Source organism: Lytechinus variegatus, chromosome 16 (genome assembly GCF_018143015.1).
Source record: "Lytechinus variegatus isolate NC3 chromosome 16, Lvar_3.0, whole genome shotgun sequence".
Lineage (NCBI taxonomy): Eukaryota > Metazoa > Echinodermata > Echinoidea > Temnopleuroida > Toxopneustidae > Lytechinus > Lytechinus variegatus.
Genome location: NC_054755.1, coordinates 27802385 through 27819918, shown reverse-complemented (window position 1 = coordinate 27819918; position 17534 = coordinate 27802385). Strand labels below are relative to the sequence as shown.

Sequence of the window (17534 nt, the reverse complement as noted above, 5' to 3'; positions counted from 1 at the left end):
GTTCAAATCCTTAAAAAAATAAAATATGGTAATTTTTACTTTCTCAGGCATTCATCACAGGCTCCCCAATTCCTGTCTCTATTTCTCTATCCCCATTCTTAATTCATCTTTTTGTCTCTATCCAACAGCTCATTTATAACTGTGGCCTTGTTCTATCCTACATGTATTCTATTCTTCTGTCAGCTTGCCGTCATTCCTACTTTTCACAAACTTTTTTCTCTTCTGACATTCAAATCAGAATGAATATACTGTAAGACATCTTCAAATTCAATGAATTCATTTTTGTTACATGCCCAGTGATAAACGTTTTCATTGAGCTATTTTAAATAATCAGAATCCACACAGCGTAAATTTTTTGTTGTAAAGTTGTGCAAATCAATGTTTGTCCAAACTTAAAAGCAAGTAATGTATAAGGTAGGACTTCTGTGTGGTTTTCAGCCTCTTCTCCAAGTTTTAATACAGTCCATTATTGTTGTTGACTTCCACTTTACCCCTCTTGGACTTTCTGGTATTCAGTAGGAGTGGTCTTCGAGAAATTAAGGTGCTGAAGACTTTGGCACTGGTGTCTTTGCAGTATCTGGGAGGTTGTTTGCTGAATCGAAAAGTCTTTTGGGAAATACCTTGGTTTGGGTGAATTCTGTAGGAGACGAATTAATAAAAAAATAAGAAAAAAGAATATTGAACAAAAACAGATACAAGAATGAAAAGATAACTATTCAAAGATAATTTTTCAATCAAATATTCGATTATCCATGAAGAACAATATTCGTTTAGAAATCAAACCTTTTGCAGTGACTTGCAACAAGATAATTTTTTTAAAAATATACATGATGATATATAAACCCTATCTAGCCCCGGGGGGGGGGGGGGGCTTAATAACCCCTCCCATCCACATTTTTCATGATAAGTCCACAATGAGAAATGAGGTACCATGATTACTTTTTGGTCAATTCTGCAGAGCTTTTGAGACCCGGATATTCAGTTACGCAACATTTTATGAGTTTATGTCGGACCAAAAATTGCTCAAAAATATTATTTTGTATACACATTTAATCCAATGGAAATTCTATTTTCAGTCATAATGACAAATTTATCATTATTCTTGCACTTATTGGTTGAAAATAATCAAATCTTTGCTTTTTATAATCAGAATAGTGCCATGAACAGATCCCATTAAAAAAACTATAAAATACATAAGGCCCCAAAACAAAGAAATACATATGGAATTATAGAAACAATAAAATACATAAGATTAGAAATGTCATTTACCATTTATTTTTGAGCAACTTTGTTAGAAATCATAGAATTTCGGGAATTCTTTAGAGATTAACCTTTAAAACAAAGAATTCTCTATTACGCATAAATTAGCATTACTAATTTATTAACAATAAATAATTTATTAACAATAAATTTTAATGAATTCTGTAACCTTTAGTTCCATGCTTGCAGATTACATTGATGTTGATGTGTGCATTGGTTTTCGTTTTGATCAGAGGCAAGATCTGAAGAGGGGGACCAAAAAAGCCCACCTCCCCTCCCTGGGCTATGCAATCTCAAAGTAGCCCAGGATTATGAGTTAAACCAAATTTTAAAAAATATATTTATTTAGTAGTTTACTGTAAATACACAGTATAGGCCCCGGTCCATGGTTATCCTCCTGATTAGGATAATTTTCATCTCTATTTTGCTACTGAAAATTGAATAATTAAAGCAATGTTCTATCAAAACAAAGGTAGATAAAACAGAATATATATTTCTTTAGAACGCATGTATGATATAGATCCACTGTACCTTCTGAAGACGAGGCGGGAAATCAAATATGGTTGGGACAGCATCCTGTTTAAGACGTATCGTCTGCCCAGGTCAAAGCAAGCATCTTCAAAATGATCAGAACAGAGTACAGAGCTCTTGGAGGAATTCAATGAAGCTCGCTTCATATTGACCATCCTTACTGTGTTACAGTTCCGGTCTTGGTACCGGTTCAGTCCAATGGCTGAATGGGAATCTGCAGCAAATGTAAACACATGTCATAGAATCAATTACACATAATTAAGAAAGTTTGACGTGTCCAAAGGAAACAGATGCCCCCGCAGAATTGTAGTACAAAATGTTTTTTATTGTTTTATGATGCAATTTTCTGTAAATCAATTAAACTATACACTAAATAAAATAAGATTTCAGTTCTTGATGTTTTAATAAGAGATTACCACAATTTTGTTTATGAATTTTGAACAGAAAAGTTGATATTTCCCCCCAAATTACTAAATCATGGAAATTGAATGCCTACAAAAAAAAACACTTTATAAGTAATATGACATTTCATTCCTAATACATGATTATATACGTGTTGTCCCTAGGTGTCCTGAGTCTTGTCAATCGAGGGGGGGGGGGCGAGGAGAATTTGCACAATGGAAAAATTGATATACATTGGGTTTCAAAGCTTAATTTCATTTCGGGTAAATCAATATGCTTTATTTCATTTGAATCAATTATACCAATTTTAGGGCATAAAATACAAATTCAATTCAAACCTATAAATATAGCCCTTGAACTACTTATTTTTTTAATTCAGGAATTCTGATCAAATGTATATTAAAAACAATCAGTAGGCCTATATAATGTTTTTAACCCTTATGAGACTGGGGGCTGATTTACCCCCTTGTCATATTTTGCAATAAATCCACTGCACAATTTTTTTTACCGCATCACTCACAGACTTACAGCATCACTCACTTTTTCGAGTCTCGCGCAACTTTTGAGACCAAAATTGCGACCCCCTGGTATGTGCTTTCGAAATTACACAACATTTTGGAAGTGCATGCAGACCAAAAGTTGCTGGAAAAATGTGAATTTGCGTACAAATCTATGGAAATAGTGTTTTTAGCCATAATTCATAAATGTGCCATTATATTTCCTTTTACTGATTAAAATCAATTAATTTCAACTTTTTTACGGTCAAATATGGTCCCCGACTATTTCCATTGAAACAACAATAAACACATAAGAAAATAAGTGTGATGTTGAAATATATTGAGTCTGAACCAAAAGTGATCATTTCAGGGGCATTATTTAGTTAATTAGAGCAAACTTTTGATTTTACGCGTAAATTAGCAATGAGATTTAGGCAAAATTTGATTATAGTTTTTTAGAATATACCATGGGTAATGCGTTTGCCAATCATCGCTGTGATCCCATGATTGACTGCCCAGATCATAAAGCCCCCCCCCCCCAGTCTTCTTAGGAAATGAAATAGCCCAGTCTATGTAGGTTACTGGTAATGTTTTTTTTTTTACTTTTTCATTTTTCTTATGTACAGATTTTCAAATTTATTACTAATAGAAATTTTCAGCAATTTCTGAAAATAATGATACAGATACAAATTTTGGCAATGACTCACATTGAGTTGTACATGAAATCAAGTTTTTAAGCAATTCGGGATCTGATAATATGCACTTGTGTATATCATAACTGCGTAACCATGCATGCATTCCAAAAATAGTCTTGAATGTTGTGTGGCCCTGCCATGTTTACGAATTTATTGTAGATAAAAGTGAGCTAATCACATAGATTTGTTTGTTAAAATGATATTCTTAATATTGATTGCTGTGCAAGATTGAACAGGGAGAAGAGGAACATGACAAAGCAATCAAGAAAGAGTAAGAAAGAGTAAAGGGGGGAAGAGAAAGAGGATTTATTTATAACACACAAGTAAAAAAAATGTGTTTTAAAACACACTGGTTAAAACGTGCCAACCCGGGCCCCAGTTAACGCGATCAGAAATCCATTCAATATGATTGAACTTAATATCATGCAGAAATCAATACGCATATAAATATAATCAAAAAAATAAATTTTGAACCAACTTGCATAATGAGCTGTGAACTTAGCCTGTATTTTGGTGACATCTACCTACACACCAAATTTTTTTAAATCCATTGAATGTTTTTCAAGTTATTGCGCGGAAACCAAGGGGGGGGGGCTGACAGGGGCAACACTTAATGCCCCCTCCGGGCTTCATCTGCAGGGGCATAAAAACTCTAGGCCTACTCATCAGCAGGGGCCCGTTTCTCAACACCTGGACAAGTTAGTCCTATTTATCTACCAAACACAGAATTAGTTCCAAAATTACCCAAAAGGATTAACTAGAATCCATTAATATCATATTGATACTATTGGTGGAAAGTACATACCAGACGTAGCCTTAGTCACAAAATAGCAAATTTTCCAAAAGTTGCAAAAAATAGAGGCAAAATATGCTTAAAAAGTACTTAAACATGCAGACATGGGCATTAAATTTCTGAGGAAATGAAATTAACACTAATTCATATCATGATAAAAAAAATCACATGTAAGTGGACATTGAGATATTTATCCCAAGATATAAAATTTGAATAGTTTACGTAAGTAAACCATAAGGCTTTCTTCCTAACATGATGGTTTCTAGTGTTGCTGTTGGATGTTTGTGGTCTATATCATGGTTGTTCCACTTTATATGTTTGTCATTTTGCCTCCGACGAAGATTCTGCTAGGATCGAAAGCTTAGGCCCCTTTTGACTCTCTAATTTACTCCATTGGCTCTTTTTTTTTTAGATAAGCAGTTTTCAGCAGCTTCTTTTTGCCTTTAACATGATGATAATCAAACAGATTTTCAGGATTCCAAACATCATCAAAAAATATATTATCATGGATTGTTAAACTCTTTAGATACCTAAACGCACAATTTTATGAATGCTATGCGTATATTAGAGGAAGAATTTATTAAAATTTTGATAAGGGTCTGAAAACGAGTCCAATTATGGATGACCTGAAGTGGTAGAATCTTTGTCAATTCAATTATTTTACTACCTTAAATTAACACTTGTTATAATTTCTGTGCATTACAATTACTATTGAATGATTTATCCCACTTGTTTGCTATATAATTCATTTTTCTTTAAATTATTACGTAATAAAATTTTCAAATTTCGAGGCTCATTTGAATGTCACAGTCTATCCACATGATATCACTACATAAAGGACAAGTCCACTCCAACAAAAACTTTATTTGAATAAAAAGAGAAAAATTCAACAACCATAACACTGAAAATTTCATCAAAATTGCATGTAAAATAAGAAAGTTATGGCATTCTAAAGTTTCGCTTCATTTCACAAAACAGTTATGCACATCTCGGTCGATATGCAAATGAGAAACTGATGACATCACTCACTATTTCTTTTGTAATCTATTATATGAAATATGAATTATTTTTATTTCTCGTCATTGTCATGTGAAATGAAGTGTCATTCCTCCCTGAACACGTGGAATTACATTATTTTAACATTTTGTGCTTCAGGCAAGGAGGTCCTAATTGTCAAATTTGTAAAAAATGAAATATTGTATAATTCAAACAATAAAAAAACAAAAGAAATAGTGAGTGACATCATCGACTCTCTCATTTGAATGTAACTGGCTCGTTAATATAACTATTTTGTTCAAAATAAGCGAAACTTTGAAATGTCATTAAATTATTTTACATCCGATTTTGATGAAATTTTCAGCATTGTGCTTGTCTGGTCTTTCTCCATTGATTCAAATCAACATTTTTTCTGAGGTGGACTTGACCCTTAAGAAAGAAGTAAGTTATGACAGGTTTGGAGATGTCATAACTATTTGGTCAAGTTGTCCCCGATCTTGGCAAAGAGGGATTCGTGAAACAGTTCGCTAACAGGTAGCTAACTATTTCCAATTTAGTTAAGAAGTTAGAAGACTTAACGGTGTTGAGAAACGGGCCCCAGTCTACGCAAGCAGAACCAAACAGAATCAGTTTGCCACACTCAAATTCCCAATTTGCACTCGCATCAATTATTTAGTTACGTACCTATCATTTTATGATCTAGTGCATAGAACAAATGACCATTTTTTTTAGGTCGGAATGTCAACAATTTTCAGCTCGTGCTTCGCATTCCCATTATTGAAATATGTACCATCCTCATGGTTAAACAGTCCTTAACAGGATCATGCTAGAACACTTATTAAAAATTATGTTCGTGCTTGGCATTCTCAGTAATTATCTAGAACACACACATCTTGTTCAGGATCACAAACGGTGCCTAGAATGTTAAATTTTCAGGACAAAATACATCCTAAATACATATATAAAAGTTCCAAAAAAAGTAAGAAAAAAAATTGCTTGCCTTTGCACTTTTTATATAAGGCCTACGTGATTATTTCATATTGATGTTATTTTATAAGAAACCAACTCGCATATTTAATGACCCAGTGTAGTGGTCCACCCGGATACCCCCAACCAGTAATTGGGAGGAGATACCTGCGGGTCACAGTTCTGTGTGCGCACCCTTGTAGGCGACCCAGATTGGCTGGCTCCTCCAATACGCCTTGGAATGTCTTTAACAGATATATGGCACTATATAAATGCTGTGCATCATCATCTACCAACACACCCAAATTTTAAAAAATCTGATGACTTTTGATAAGATATCGTGAGGAATCCAACTCGCATATTTAATGAGCTGTGATCTTTGACCAGCATATTCCGAATTCGAACTTAGCCTGTATTGGTATCATCTACCTACACACCCAAATTTGTTCAAATAAGTAGAATATTTCATAACTCATAAAAAAGACATTATCATGCGGAAACTAAATTGCATATTTAATGTGTTTTGACCTGCCGACTCCAAATTCAAACTTGGCCTGTACTATCAGAGGGTCGTGTGTTCGAATCCCGCCATGGACTAGCGTCCTTTGGCAAGGCGTTAATCCACTTTGCCACTCTCCACCAGGTGTTAAATGGGTACCTGGTAGGATGTGAAAGCCTATGTATAATGTAGTATGCCTAGCAATTGAGTCTTGGAACTCTTGTTGGAGTGCTCCCCAGGGAGTGGAGAAGGTGCATACATTGTACGCAGGCATACAAGGTTCTGATGACCGTGGTAATACTGAGTCTGGAAAGCGCTTAGTCTCTTAGAGACGTCGTTCCGATGCATTAAGCGCTATATAAATATGTGGAATATTATTATTATTATTACTATGGTGTCATCCACTCCTATGGTGTCACCCACTCCAAGCTGTGGGGAAGTTACACATTGATGCAGAGGTTCGAGCCCTGATCACGTCTTTCGGATTGTGACATTAAAGGTCGGTCCCAGACGTAAATAATCAAACCTGATTGATATACGTCTGTCAAAAACTCAAAATACACACACACACTCCTAGTACCAATGATTAATGTTAATGTTTGGACCTCATAGGCGACATTACCCAAAATATGGGTTGCCGGTTGGACAATGCTGTTCTGAATCTGATTTCAAACTCAAGACTTTGGTAAATGTACGCCTTAATACAAATTGGAGTTATGCGATATGACTTTCATTTGGTGGGAAGACATTTAATACTTTATAAAATTAGTTGAAATTAAAATGGATTATATTAATGCTCACTGTTGGTGAGCATTTCTACACGATCCCCCTATTGAGATTTATAGTAAATATTTTGGAATTATATTAGTTATGCGACCCCTCCCTCATGATGATCACAGCATTATTTGTAATGGGGATATATTTCGTTCATATTCTTGTCTCTTTCTCTTTTTAGCCTTTTTTTTGCTTGTTAAAACCTTTTCATTTTTTTTGGGGGGGGGCTTGCCAAATTTTATGTGGGTCAAAATTACATTCATTTTTTTAGTGACAATCTTATTTTTCATTTGTCAAATTTTACGCAAGACAAAATTACCTTCGATCATTATTACAGTTAAAACCTTTTTTTTAATTTTAATTTTTTTGGGGGGGGGTTGCCAAATATAACATGGACAAAATGACTTTCCCTTTTCTTATTTATTTTTTGGGGGGAGCTTGCCGAATATCACGCGAACGAAATGACTTTCATTTTTAGTGACCATCACTTTACGTGAGACAAAATGACCGGTTTTTTTTAAGTGAGAACCTTTTTTGGGAGTTGTCTAATTGTACTTGAGAAAAAATTCACCCCCCCCCCTACTTTGGAAAATCTTGGATTTACCTCTAGTTTTAATCATGATTAACCCTAAATAGACTGGGCTATTTCGATGCCTAAGAAGACTGGGGAGGGGGGCTGATTCAGCGCCCCCTTATGATCTCGGACGTCGATTGCGCGATCGCGACGAAAATTGGCACACATTACCCATGGCATAATCTACCAAATTATCACATCAAATTATGCAAAAAATCTCATGTTTCATTAATTATGCTAATTTTTGCGTAAAATCATTAGTTTGCTCTAATTAATAAAATAATGCCCCTGAAATGCTAATTTTTGTTTCACCTACTCTAGATAGGCATCTGATCAAATTTATTTTTTAAAAATTTCAACATCATGTTTATTTTCTTATGTATTCTATTGTTTTCTAAATTTCTTATGTATTTCATTGTTTTTCGACTTTGTTTTTCATTGTTTTTTCAATGGAAATTGTCAGGGACTTTATTTTGACCATGAAAAAGATAAAATAAATTGATTTTAAGCAGTAAAAGGAAAAATAATAATACATTTATGAATTTTGGCTAAAAACACTATTTGTATTGGATTTGTACACAAATTCACGTTTTTGAGTAATTTTGGGTCTGCATGCACGAACGAAATGTTGCGTAATTTCGAAAGTGTGTACCCGGGGGTCACAATTTTGGTCTCAAAAGTTGTGCGAGACTTGAAAGTAAAAAGTCAGCGAGCAACGCGGTCAAAAAGATTTGCGCGGCGGATTTATCACGAAAAATGTCGAGGGGGGGGGCTGATTCAGTCTTTTTAGGGTTAAGATCATGCGTATACCACGGCAGAGGCGTAAACCGCTGCAGGGGCATGCAGGCTGGCCCTTGATCCCTAGTGGATTTCACCGGAAAAAATCCAGATAAGAGAAAAGGAAAGAAAGAAAGAAAGAGAGGGGGGGGGGGGAGAAAGGGAAGACTGGGAAATAAACGAAAAGGTCCCCCCAAAAAAAAGGAGGGGAAAAGAGAGAAGAAAAAGCGAAATCAAAAGATTAAAGGGGTGTATATTATAACTTCATTTATAATTGTTTTTTCCTTTTATGGGGGGGGGTCAAAAAAATAAAAACCTTAACGAAATGTTTTTCTATAATTACATTTAGGTCTACACTCGCGATTTAATAAAAAATAGTAGCCATCTATATACAAATGATGCGTTAGAGTGGGTCAGTAGGAACTCTGTGTACAAGGTAACCACATGCACACAGTTCCACTGACCCACGAAAGAAACCCATGCATCATCTGTTTTATAGAATGGAATTTTTTTTTTAATAAACCACAAAAATTAATGATTTACTGGATGCATGATAATTTCATGCGTCCGGTAAATTTAATTTACCGGACACATGATTTTTTTTACCGGACGCATGATTTATTTACTGGACGCATGATTTATTTACCGGATCGATGCATGAAAATTCCAAAATCTAATGCAGAGCGCAGACACTTTGATAACCCTGGACAACATAAATATGGGCTTAACTGGATAATGTTGCCACAAAGATATTGTTATACCCAAAATGCCAGATACAGCTTTGCATTGACTATATCTTGAGCAGTTGAGGCAGCCTCCGACCTCCAATACATGTAGCTGTGTGTGTGTATGCGGGCCGCGCCGGGGGCCAGCGCCTGCCTGGGCCTGCAGTGGATATTTCGCTGTGCACAGCCAGCCCAGGGCAGTATAGATCTAACGTTAGATCGTACATGTATGTCTGGACTTCTCAACTAACGAGTATGTGGGCAGTTTTAATCCCAATGACAATTACGGTACCGTATTTGTACTTACAGATCATTTTGCATCCTTTGATTCATTCTGCTTTGATCGAAATTCAAATTTTGACGTAAACAAGCGACGGTAACAGTACATGCGCGATGACATCACAATGACCTTTTCGGACGATTGCTTGTTTACAGTGGATATCGTTGCGTTTTGATTATCGGGATATCGTTCATGCAGCCCAGTAAAATTTTTGCATTGCTCTCAACCAATCAGATTGCAGGGATTTTCTCATCCATTACAACTATAAAAAGTTTTAAAATTGCTAAAGATCCAGAGATATCAAAACCCACCTGCTGATTTAGCACTGGGGTACACAAGCCAGGGTTATGCCCAGTGCATGCCCCCCGAATGTTCTACGTACAACCAAGATATAAAAAAATGAAGGGAATTAAAGAAACCAAAATTAGGAAAAGTGTAAGGTAAGATATCTGTCTCAAATTTAGATTTGCACGAAAGGTTTTTTCTCGCTTGCTTCATTCGCTTGGAACATATAAAGCAACTTTATTCCCACGTGCCATATGTTTCGGCCTCTTTCTTTCTACTATTTCATTTTTTTTACTCATCATGCTCCTGCCACACAGGGGTTTGCCCTAATGCATGAACAATCATTAAAAAATATCATTTTCATACCATGTGACTGGGAATTTTTTGCTCTACCCCTCCCCCCTCCTCGATCCCTGTATCGATTTGACTTGACATGGGCCTATACCTGATGTATTCTGCTTCAATATAAAATCATAACGGATAGAACGCCTTGAATACAGGCCAAACAGCCTAACGACACACACACACACACATTGCCGTGTCACGTGACAATCAGTATTAAACGAGGATGTGTACAACCCTATGGCGACAAGGCTAGTCGCAAAAGTTGAGCAAGTTCTGGACGAATAGGCTTCAATACCCCAAGAAAAGAAGTAGTATCTAGGGACTAATTAAAAATAGTTTTCTTAATGGAGTTCCATGTTAAAATCTAGTAATTTAAGTCCAACTTTTAATTCGCGTGCACTCACTTTTTTAACACAGGAATTAATAGGCACGGTGCCTAGAGTGTCATCTACCAACACACCTAAATTTAAAAAAAAAACAATCAAATATATTTCAATTTATTGCACTGAAACCAAGTGGGGGTGGGGGGGGGGGGGGAATCAGGGATGGACAGGTGGAAGCGCTTAATTGCCCCTCCGGACTTTGTCTGCGAGAGCATAATTACAGAGGAGCTGAATTTGAAGAGGGCCTGAATCAAGACTGAAAATCGCAATACGTGTAATGGAGTAGGCTAGGGCACTCAACTATACGAGGCGTGGGGGGGGGGGGGGGCACTCAGTATATAATGCATAGTGGGGGTGTGCCGCGGTAGGGGACCCATTTTATTACACCATAATTTCCGTTCCTATTGCCAACGAAGTAGCATTTTTGTCTATTGAGAAAAAAACAAAGAAAGCTGCTCCAAGGCAATTTTGTTCTTATCTAGAAAGAAGAAAGCTCCGCTCCAAAGCTTCGCTTATTTTTCGTTACGATTCCGGTCACATTGATCTGCTGCAATTTTGGTGCGCCACAAAGCGCTGTCCGACCATCGTCTCTGAGCGAGCGACCAACCGGAGGCTGCGCTAGCTCTACATGCACGGATGCCCGTTCCATAGGATGCATACGCACGTACACACGCTGGCGATCGATCCGTTCCAACTTCAAGGACCCCCATTTCACAAAATTTTAGTTCCAAACCCCGTTCCGAGGACCCCTCCTTTTACATACTCCCGCTCCAAGCCCAAGGCCAAGGCCCGTTTTTGTCTCTCCTGCGGCACACCCCCCCACCACTTTTTTGTTCAAGTGCCCGGGGTACGAGGTTAGTGAGGCTGGGTAAACTTGCGCCAAGTTGCGGCCAAGCCCGCCCAACATGCCCAAACTGTTGAATAAATTTGTTATTTCAAATTTTAAAAAAATATATTTGTCATCTGATTTCAATGAAATTTTCAGCATTTTGCTCTGTATGAATTTTACATTATTTGCTAAGTTCTAGGCCAAAATATCTTCAGCCTGTATAATTCCTCACCATTTTAGGTGTGCAGAAAAGACCAATCCCCCCCCCCCTTTGTCTGACTACAGTACACAAACTTGAATACATGGGACTATAATTTTTACAGTACACAGCTTCTTGCAAATGAAAGTAGCAGGTATGGCAACCACTACGATTTCCCATTTTGTTTTCAACGTAATTCAAACATAGCTGAACTTACGAATGCAATGTCCGTCCACATTCTACTAATTAGAGAAGTTGTTTGCAGCTCTTGTTGGCATGAATAACCATGATAACGTGAAATCTAAGCTAAACAGGAAAGGTTCACCAACATGCCGACCTGTGAGTGTGACCGTCCCGCGGCCGGATATCGATCGATCGAAGATCGGCTTGAGCAAGGTGCAGCCAATCAGCGACGATCTCATATACCCTGCCAGAAAGAGGAGACAGAATTATTTTACATGGACGGAATTTTTTGTGATGTGACACAAAATCATTTCGTCGACAGAATTTTTTGTGATGTGACACAAAATCATTTCATCGACGGAATAGATATTCGCATCGCAACAAAATGAATTTTGAGGACGAAATTTTATTCCGTCTCGACGAAATTGATTATAAGTGTGACACAAAATAAATTTCGTATACGAAATCACACTGCATCATGACGAAATGAATTTCGTTGGAGTGAAACACAAATTTTCCTACAGAATTTTCCTTTGAACACTTGGGGTGCCATTTCGTTAGATCAAAATTCATTTCGTGTGTACGAAATAAATTTTGTGGACGAAATTACATTTTGTCTCGACGAAAATTTATTTTGTGTGACAAGAATAATTTTGTATACGAAATAAAATTGCATCATGACGAAATCATTTTCATATGAACAAAAAAACTTTTGTGTACGGAATGGCGTGAATTGGACGGAGTATGGCACGCCAAAAAAAGTTTGTGGACGCAATTACATTTCGTCTAGACAAAATTTTTTTCGTTGAGACAAAATTAATTTTGTGTGACACAAAATAAATTTCGTGTACGAAATAAAACAGCGTCATGACGAAAAGATTTTCGTCTGAATAAAAACACATTTTGTGTACGGAATTGCTTGAATTGCACAGAATATACTGGCGGACACTTGGCGCCCCATACAATGTATGATGTTTTTTCATAAGTAAACAAATTGTTGAATAAAAGCAAATTATTATACACACATCATAAATATCTGAGTAAATGCTTGTAGTGTGTGGACCCTTCTACATATTAGTGTATAAGTGCCTTTGAAGACGAACACACAGGTAACAGAACATAGACAGCAAAAGAAGAAACAAAGAACAAGGAAAAGCCCCTTTTACACCTTCACGGATGCAACACGGATCATCACGGATCTCAGTCCGTGATGATCCGGGGTGCCAAATTTGTATTTTCCTCGCATTCTCGGAGTGAGTACGGAGTTAACTGGTTATTAACACGGATATGTACGGAAAAGTACGGAGTCTACAAGGATAGGCAAGGTAGCAATAGGGATCCTGTTTGATATGCTCCCGGAGCCAACACGGAATACCCGGATGATCACGGATGTTACTGGGTCTTTACACGGACCTTACCACTTGTCGCCGGCATCTTGCTAGAATGAAGTTTCGTCCCTTTTTGCAGCATCTGGAGCATGCTCGTGCTTGGTTATGAATACGGACTATTGTTCATGTACGCAAACAATACAAACATTTGACCCCGGATAAAGCCGGTATCAACAAGGATCACCCGGTTCTTACAAGGAGCCTCCCGGATGCATTCGGTAGCTACACGGATGTACAAGGAGGCTACAAGGATGAACACGGATGATTATCAGTCCGTGTACTCCGGTATGAAAAATTGAACATGTTCCATTTTTCTCCCGGACATGCCGGTACATCAATGATGGCGCCGGATGAGTAGCCGGAGTGTACACGGTAGTCCCGGACTGTACACGGATGACCCCGGATTGACAATCCGGGATGATCCGTGTTGCTTCCGTGAAGGTGTAAAAGGGGCTAAAGGGGGAAAGGGAAACAGACACGAAGAAACTGAAAGCAAAAATGAAAAGATTAGAAGGAAAACAATATAAAGAGCAGGACTTGCTGAAAAAGATTAGAAAATTTCTTCTTGAAATCGTCTCATTCAAAGAAGTTTGTAAGTTGATTCAAAGGACAAGACCACCCCAACAAAAAGTTGGTTTGAATTAAAAGAGAAAAATCTATCAAGCACAACACTGAAAATTTCATCAAAATCGGATGTAAAATAAGAAAGTTTGGACATTTTAAAGTTTCGCTTAATATCACAAAATAGTTATATATATGCACATCCTGGTCGGTATGCAAATAAGGAGAATGATGACGTCATCCACTTGATATTTCGTTTGTATTTCATTCAGTACAAAATATGAAATATTTCAATATTCTCCTCATTGTCAGGTAAAACAAAGATTAATTCCTCCCCGAACATATGGAATTAGCATTGTTTTAATATTATATGGTGGTTCAGTCAGGTTGATCCTTATTGTCAAATCCTTAAAAAAATGAAAGATTGAATATTTAAAACAATAAAAAAAATGAATAGTGAGTGAGGGACATCATCGACTCTCTCATTTGAATGCTTTTGAACTGTTTCAAATCATTCCAATTACCTGTAAATATTGTGATTATATGTGATTTTGAATACCAATAAAACACATAGTTAAAAAAAAAAAAAAAAAAAAAATGTCACTGAGTTGTGCATATAACTGTTTTGTGATAAAAATAAGCGAAACTTTAAAATGTCATAGCTTTCTTATTTTACATCCGATTTGGATGAAATTTTCAGCGTTTTGCTAGTTTGATTTTTCTCTATTTATTCAAATCAATATTTTTCTGGGATGGACTTGACGTTTAACTAATTCAAACATTTTAGCTTTTGAGTTTCTGACTATAGTATATAGACTACCTTTTACCGATACCCTAAACAAATCAGTTCAATCAAAAATACAAGTTTGGATGAAAATCTTTAACCCTGGCTTGGGACAAAGTTGGTTCTTTTCCAAACAGTAGTGAGTAATATTATTTTGTAAAGTTTAGCGTTGAGGCTGATGTTTGAAGTCTTCCTTCCTTCATACTTCCTTCCTATTATCCAATTACAAAAATATAAGCAAAGATAAATAGAATGGATGAGGTTTGAGATAAATTTGATGAATCATTTATTGTACATGATCAAATCATGAAATCACTGATTCTCTGCGAGTAGGCATGTCAGCGGGATTGGCAATGACTTTGTTCTATAATTCTGCAGAAGTTTTGAATCGAATTCTGCGAATGCATGAAAGTGGGGGGGGGGGGCAATTTGATGTTATATTACAGATCATTAGTACATAGATTTTTTATTTGAAGTGTTGATTGTACAATATTATTTATCGTATTGATTTGTATTGACTCGATTGTTATTACTGTGGAGCGATGTGGCCCAGTGGATAAATCTTCTGACTTTGAAACAGAGGGTCGTGGGTTCGAATCCCAGCCATGGCGTAATTTCCTTCAGCTAGAAATTTATCCACATTGTGCTGCACTCAACCCAGGTGAAGTGAATGGGTACCCGGCAGGATTAATTCCTTGAATGCACTGAGCGCTGAATGGCAGCTCGAGCAAAAGCCGGGGTAATAATGATATGAATATGCAGTGCGCCTCGGAAAAGATTATTTCTGGTGCTATATAAATGTCTCTTATTATTACTACTTGATTTGTATTTTCTTGAAAATGAAATGAAATTGTGCCCCTCATCGGCTGTATCGTGGATATGTATCTCATATGTCCACGATCATCTATGGCTGGATGACATTGCTCGTTCTTGATCATGGTGGATGCCATCTGGTGGGGCCCTCCATTCCTCAGTGCATACCGGGCTGGAGGAGCCTGGCAATGTCACACTGACGTTACATCATGCATGCCACAGTTACACCGGTGATACCAACTCCAGACCGACCTAATCTATTATGTCATTACCGATGACATACCATCGGTCGGTTCGGAATCGGTCCTATTGGTATGACTGTAACATTTAAGCCGATGATCATGAAGTACATCTTCATGTGCATTGAATATTACACATGCATTTCTATCATGTCTATCGTAATGCTGTGTTCGTGAGGTTACACACTATTAGGCTATAGTGGAAGTTGGAAAAAGATGGTGGGGGAAAGCGCCCCTTCCATATAGAGTGTGTTATTGAAACTGAAATAGGCCAACCTACATGAATGATTTGTTAAAACAATCTTTATTTGCCATTTCCGTGCAATTTAGAAGTGACCACGGGGTTTATGCCCCTAAACTATCAGAGATACGCCTGGCAAAAAAAGCAAACTACTGTCGTTGACTGCTGGAGGATCACAGGGAAGGGGGGGGGGGGTGAGTAGGCCCCTTTCCCTTTTTTAACTCTTCAAAGGAAAAAACACAACAATATTACCTGCCTTCTTCTTCTTCAAAGATGGAAAATTGAAATAAAAATGAGAAACATATCTTGCGCATCATAATCAATTACATCATGTACATAGGCGGCGGAACGTCCCCCCCCCCCATAAATTTGAGGTGGGGGACGATCCACCCCCTAAATTTTTTGTTGATGACCCTTTTTTTTTTGGTGGTCCCCCCTAACATTTTTGGCTTCCGCCGCCAATGATCAATTATGAAGTTATCATTTCCAGCTCGATCTCTTCGCTCTTTCAGATTTTATCTGAAAGATTGCACCATACCCTAAATTTTCAGTGTCGTCTAAAAATTGTTCAATCTAATTTCGACTCTGACAGAGCTTGACTGGAAAAAGCACACATTGAAAAAGATTTGTTTGGAGCTTGGCTCGGACTCAACTAGACCCACGGACGGAACTCGACAAGGTCAATAACCTTGGTCAAGGTATCCGCAAAGGTCAAAGGCCGATAGGTCAACACGTGCTAAATGGACATGCGTAAGCACTTATCACTGTCACTCCCGTCTCACCTAGTCTGCAGACATAGACCGTAAATGGTAATGACATTCTCATCAAATACAACGCCTTACGGTAGTAGTCTCTAGAGAAGACATTATCGAACTTTCTTTCGGCAGTGCAAGCAGTAGGTGGAGAGTGAGGCCGGGTGTCAATTCAAGGGTTTTGTTACACCGATTTTTTACCTGACTGCTAAGAAAGAACGAATGCCTGTGAGCAAGCAACCATGGGACCAACGGCTTAAGGTCCTCTCCGAAGGGAACTAGTGCACCATTTGGGAATCGAACCCGGGTCACCGGAATCTGAAACCCCCGCTCTACCGACTGAGCTATCGCGCCTCTTCTATCCCAACTCCCTGTCAATACGATCGCAGTAGATTTCTGCCCTTGGTAAATCGCCACTTGGTCTACACCCATTTCGTCTACTTTCCATTATGGTCTCACCTTACTTGGTCTACTACAACAATTCCCTGACCCTAGTACTTCTACAGCCGTTAGGTAGATGAACCCCTTGCCCAAGGACGGAAGTGCTGTGTTGGGATTCGAACCCCGACCTTGTGGTTCAAAGTCTGGAGACCTATCCACTGAACCACAACACCTCTCTCTACTGACCATTTGCTCTACAGTGCGTATCAAAAAAAAGTTTACACTTTGAAAATATCCTGTAAAATTATACATTTGTAATATCCTGAAGATTGTTCCACATTTTAACATTGGTACAGGTCCATTAAAGCAAATGACGATATAA

The 17534-nt window shown here is 37.5% G+C and overlaps 1 protein-coding gene across 2 annotated transcripts; it reads right to left on the bottom strand.

The window, feature by feature from the left end:
* Positions 1-123: 123 nt before the first annotated feature.
* On the bottom strand, positions 124-12249 carry LOC121429447. 2 transcript variants are annotated; one of them, XR_005971934.1, is made up of 3 exons: positions 12028-12249; positions 1792-2005; positions 124-637 (listed from the first exon to the last, which is right to left on the bottom strand). XR_005971934.1 is itself a non-coding variant. In XM_041626453.1 (3 exons), exons 1-3 carry the CDS (start codon positions 9801-9803, stop codon positions 454-456), a joined length of 405 nt encoding a protein of 134 aa, XP_041482387.1. In that variant the 5' UTR covers positions 9804-10867; the 3' UTR covers positions 124-453. The 2 variants fall into 2 exon arrangements, 1 of the variants encoding a protein (XP_041482387.1); XM_041626453.1 differs by lacking the exon at positions 12028-12249 and adding an exon at positions 9797-10867.
* Positions 12250-17534: the final 5285 nt, after the last annotated feature.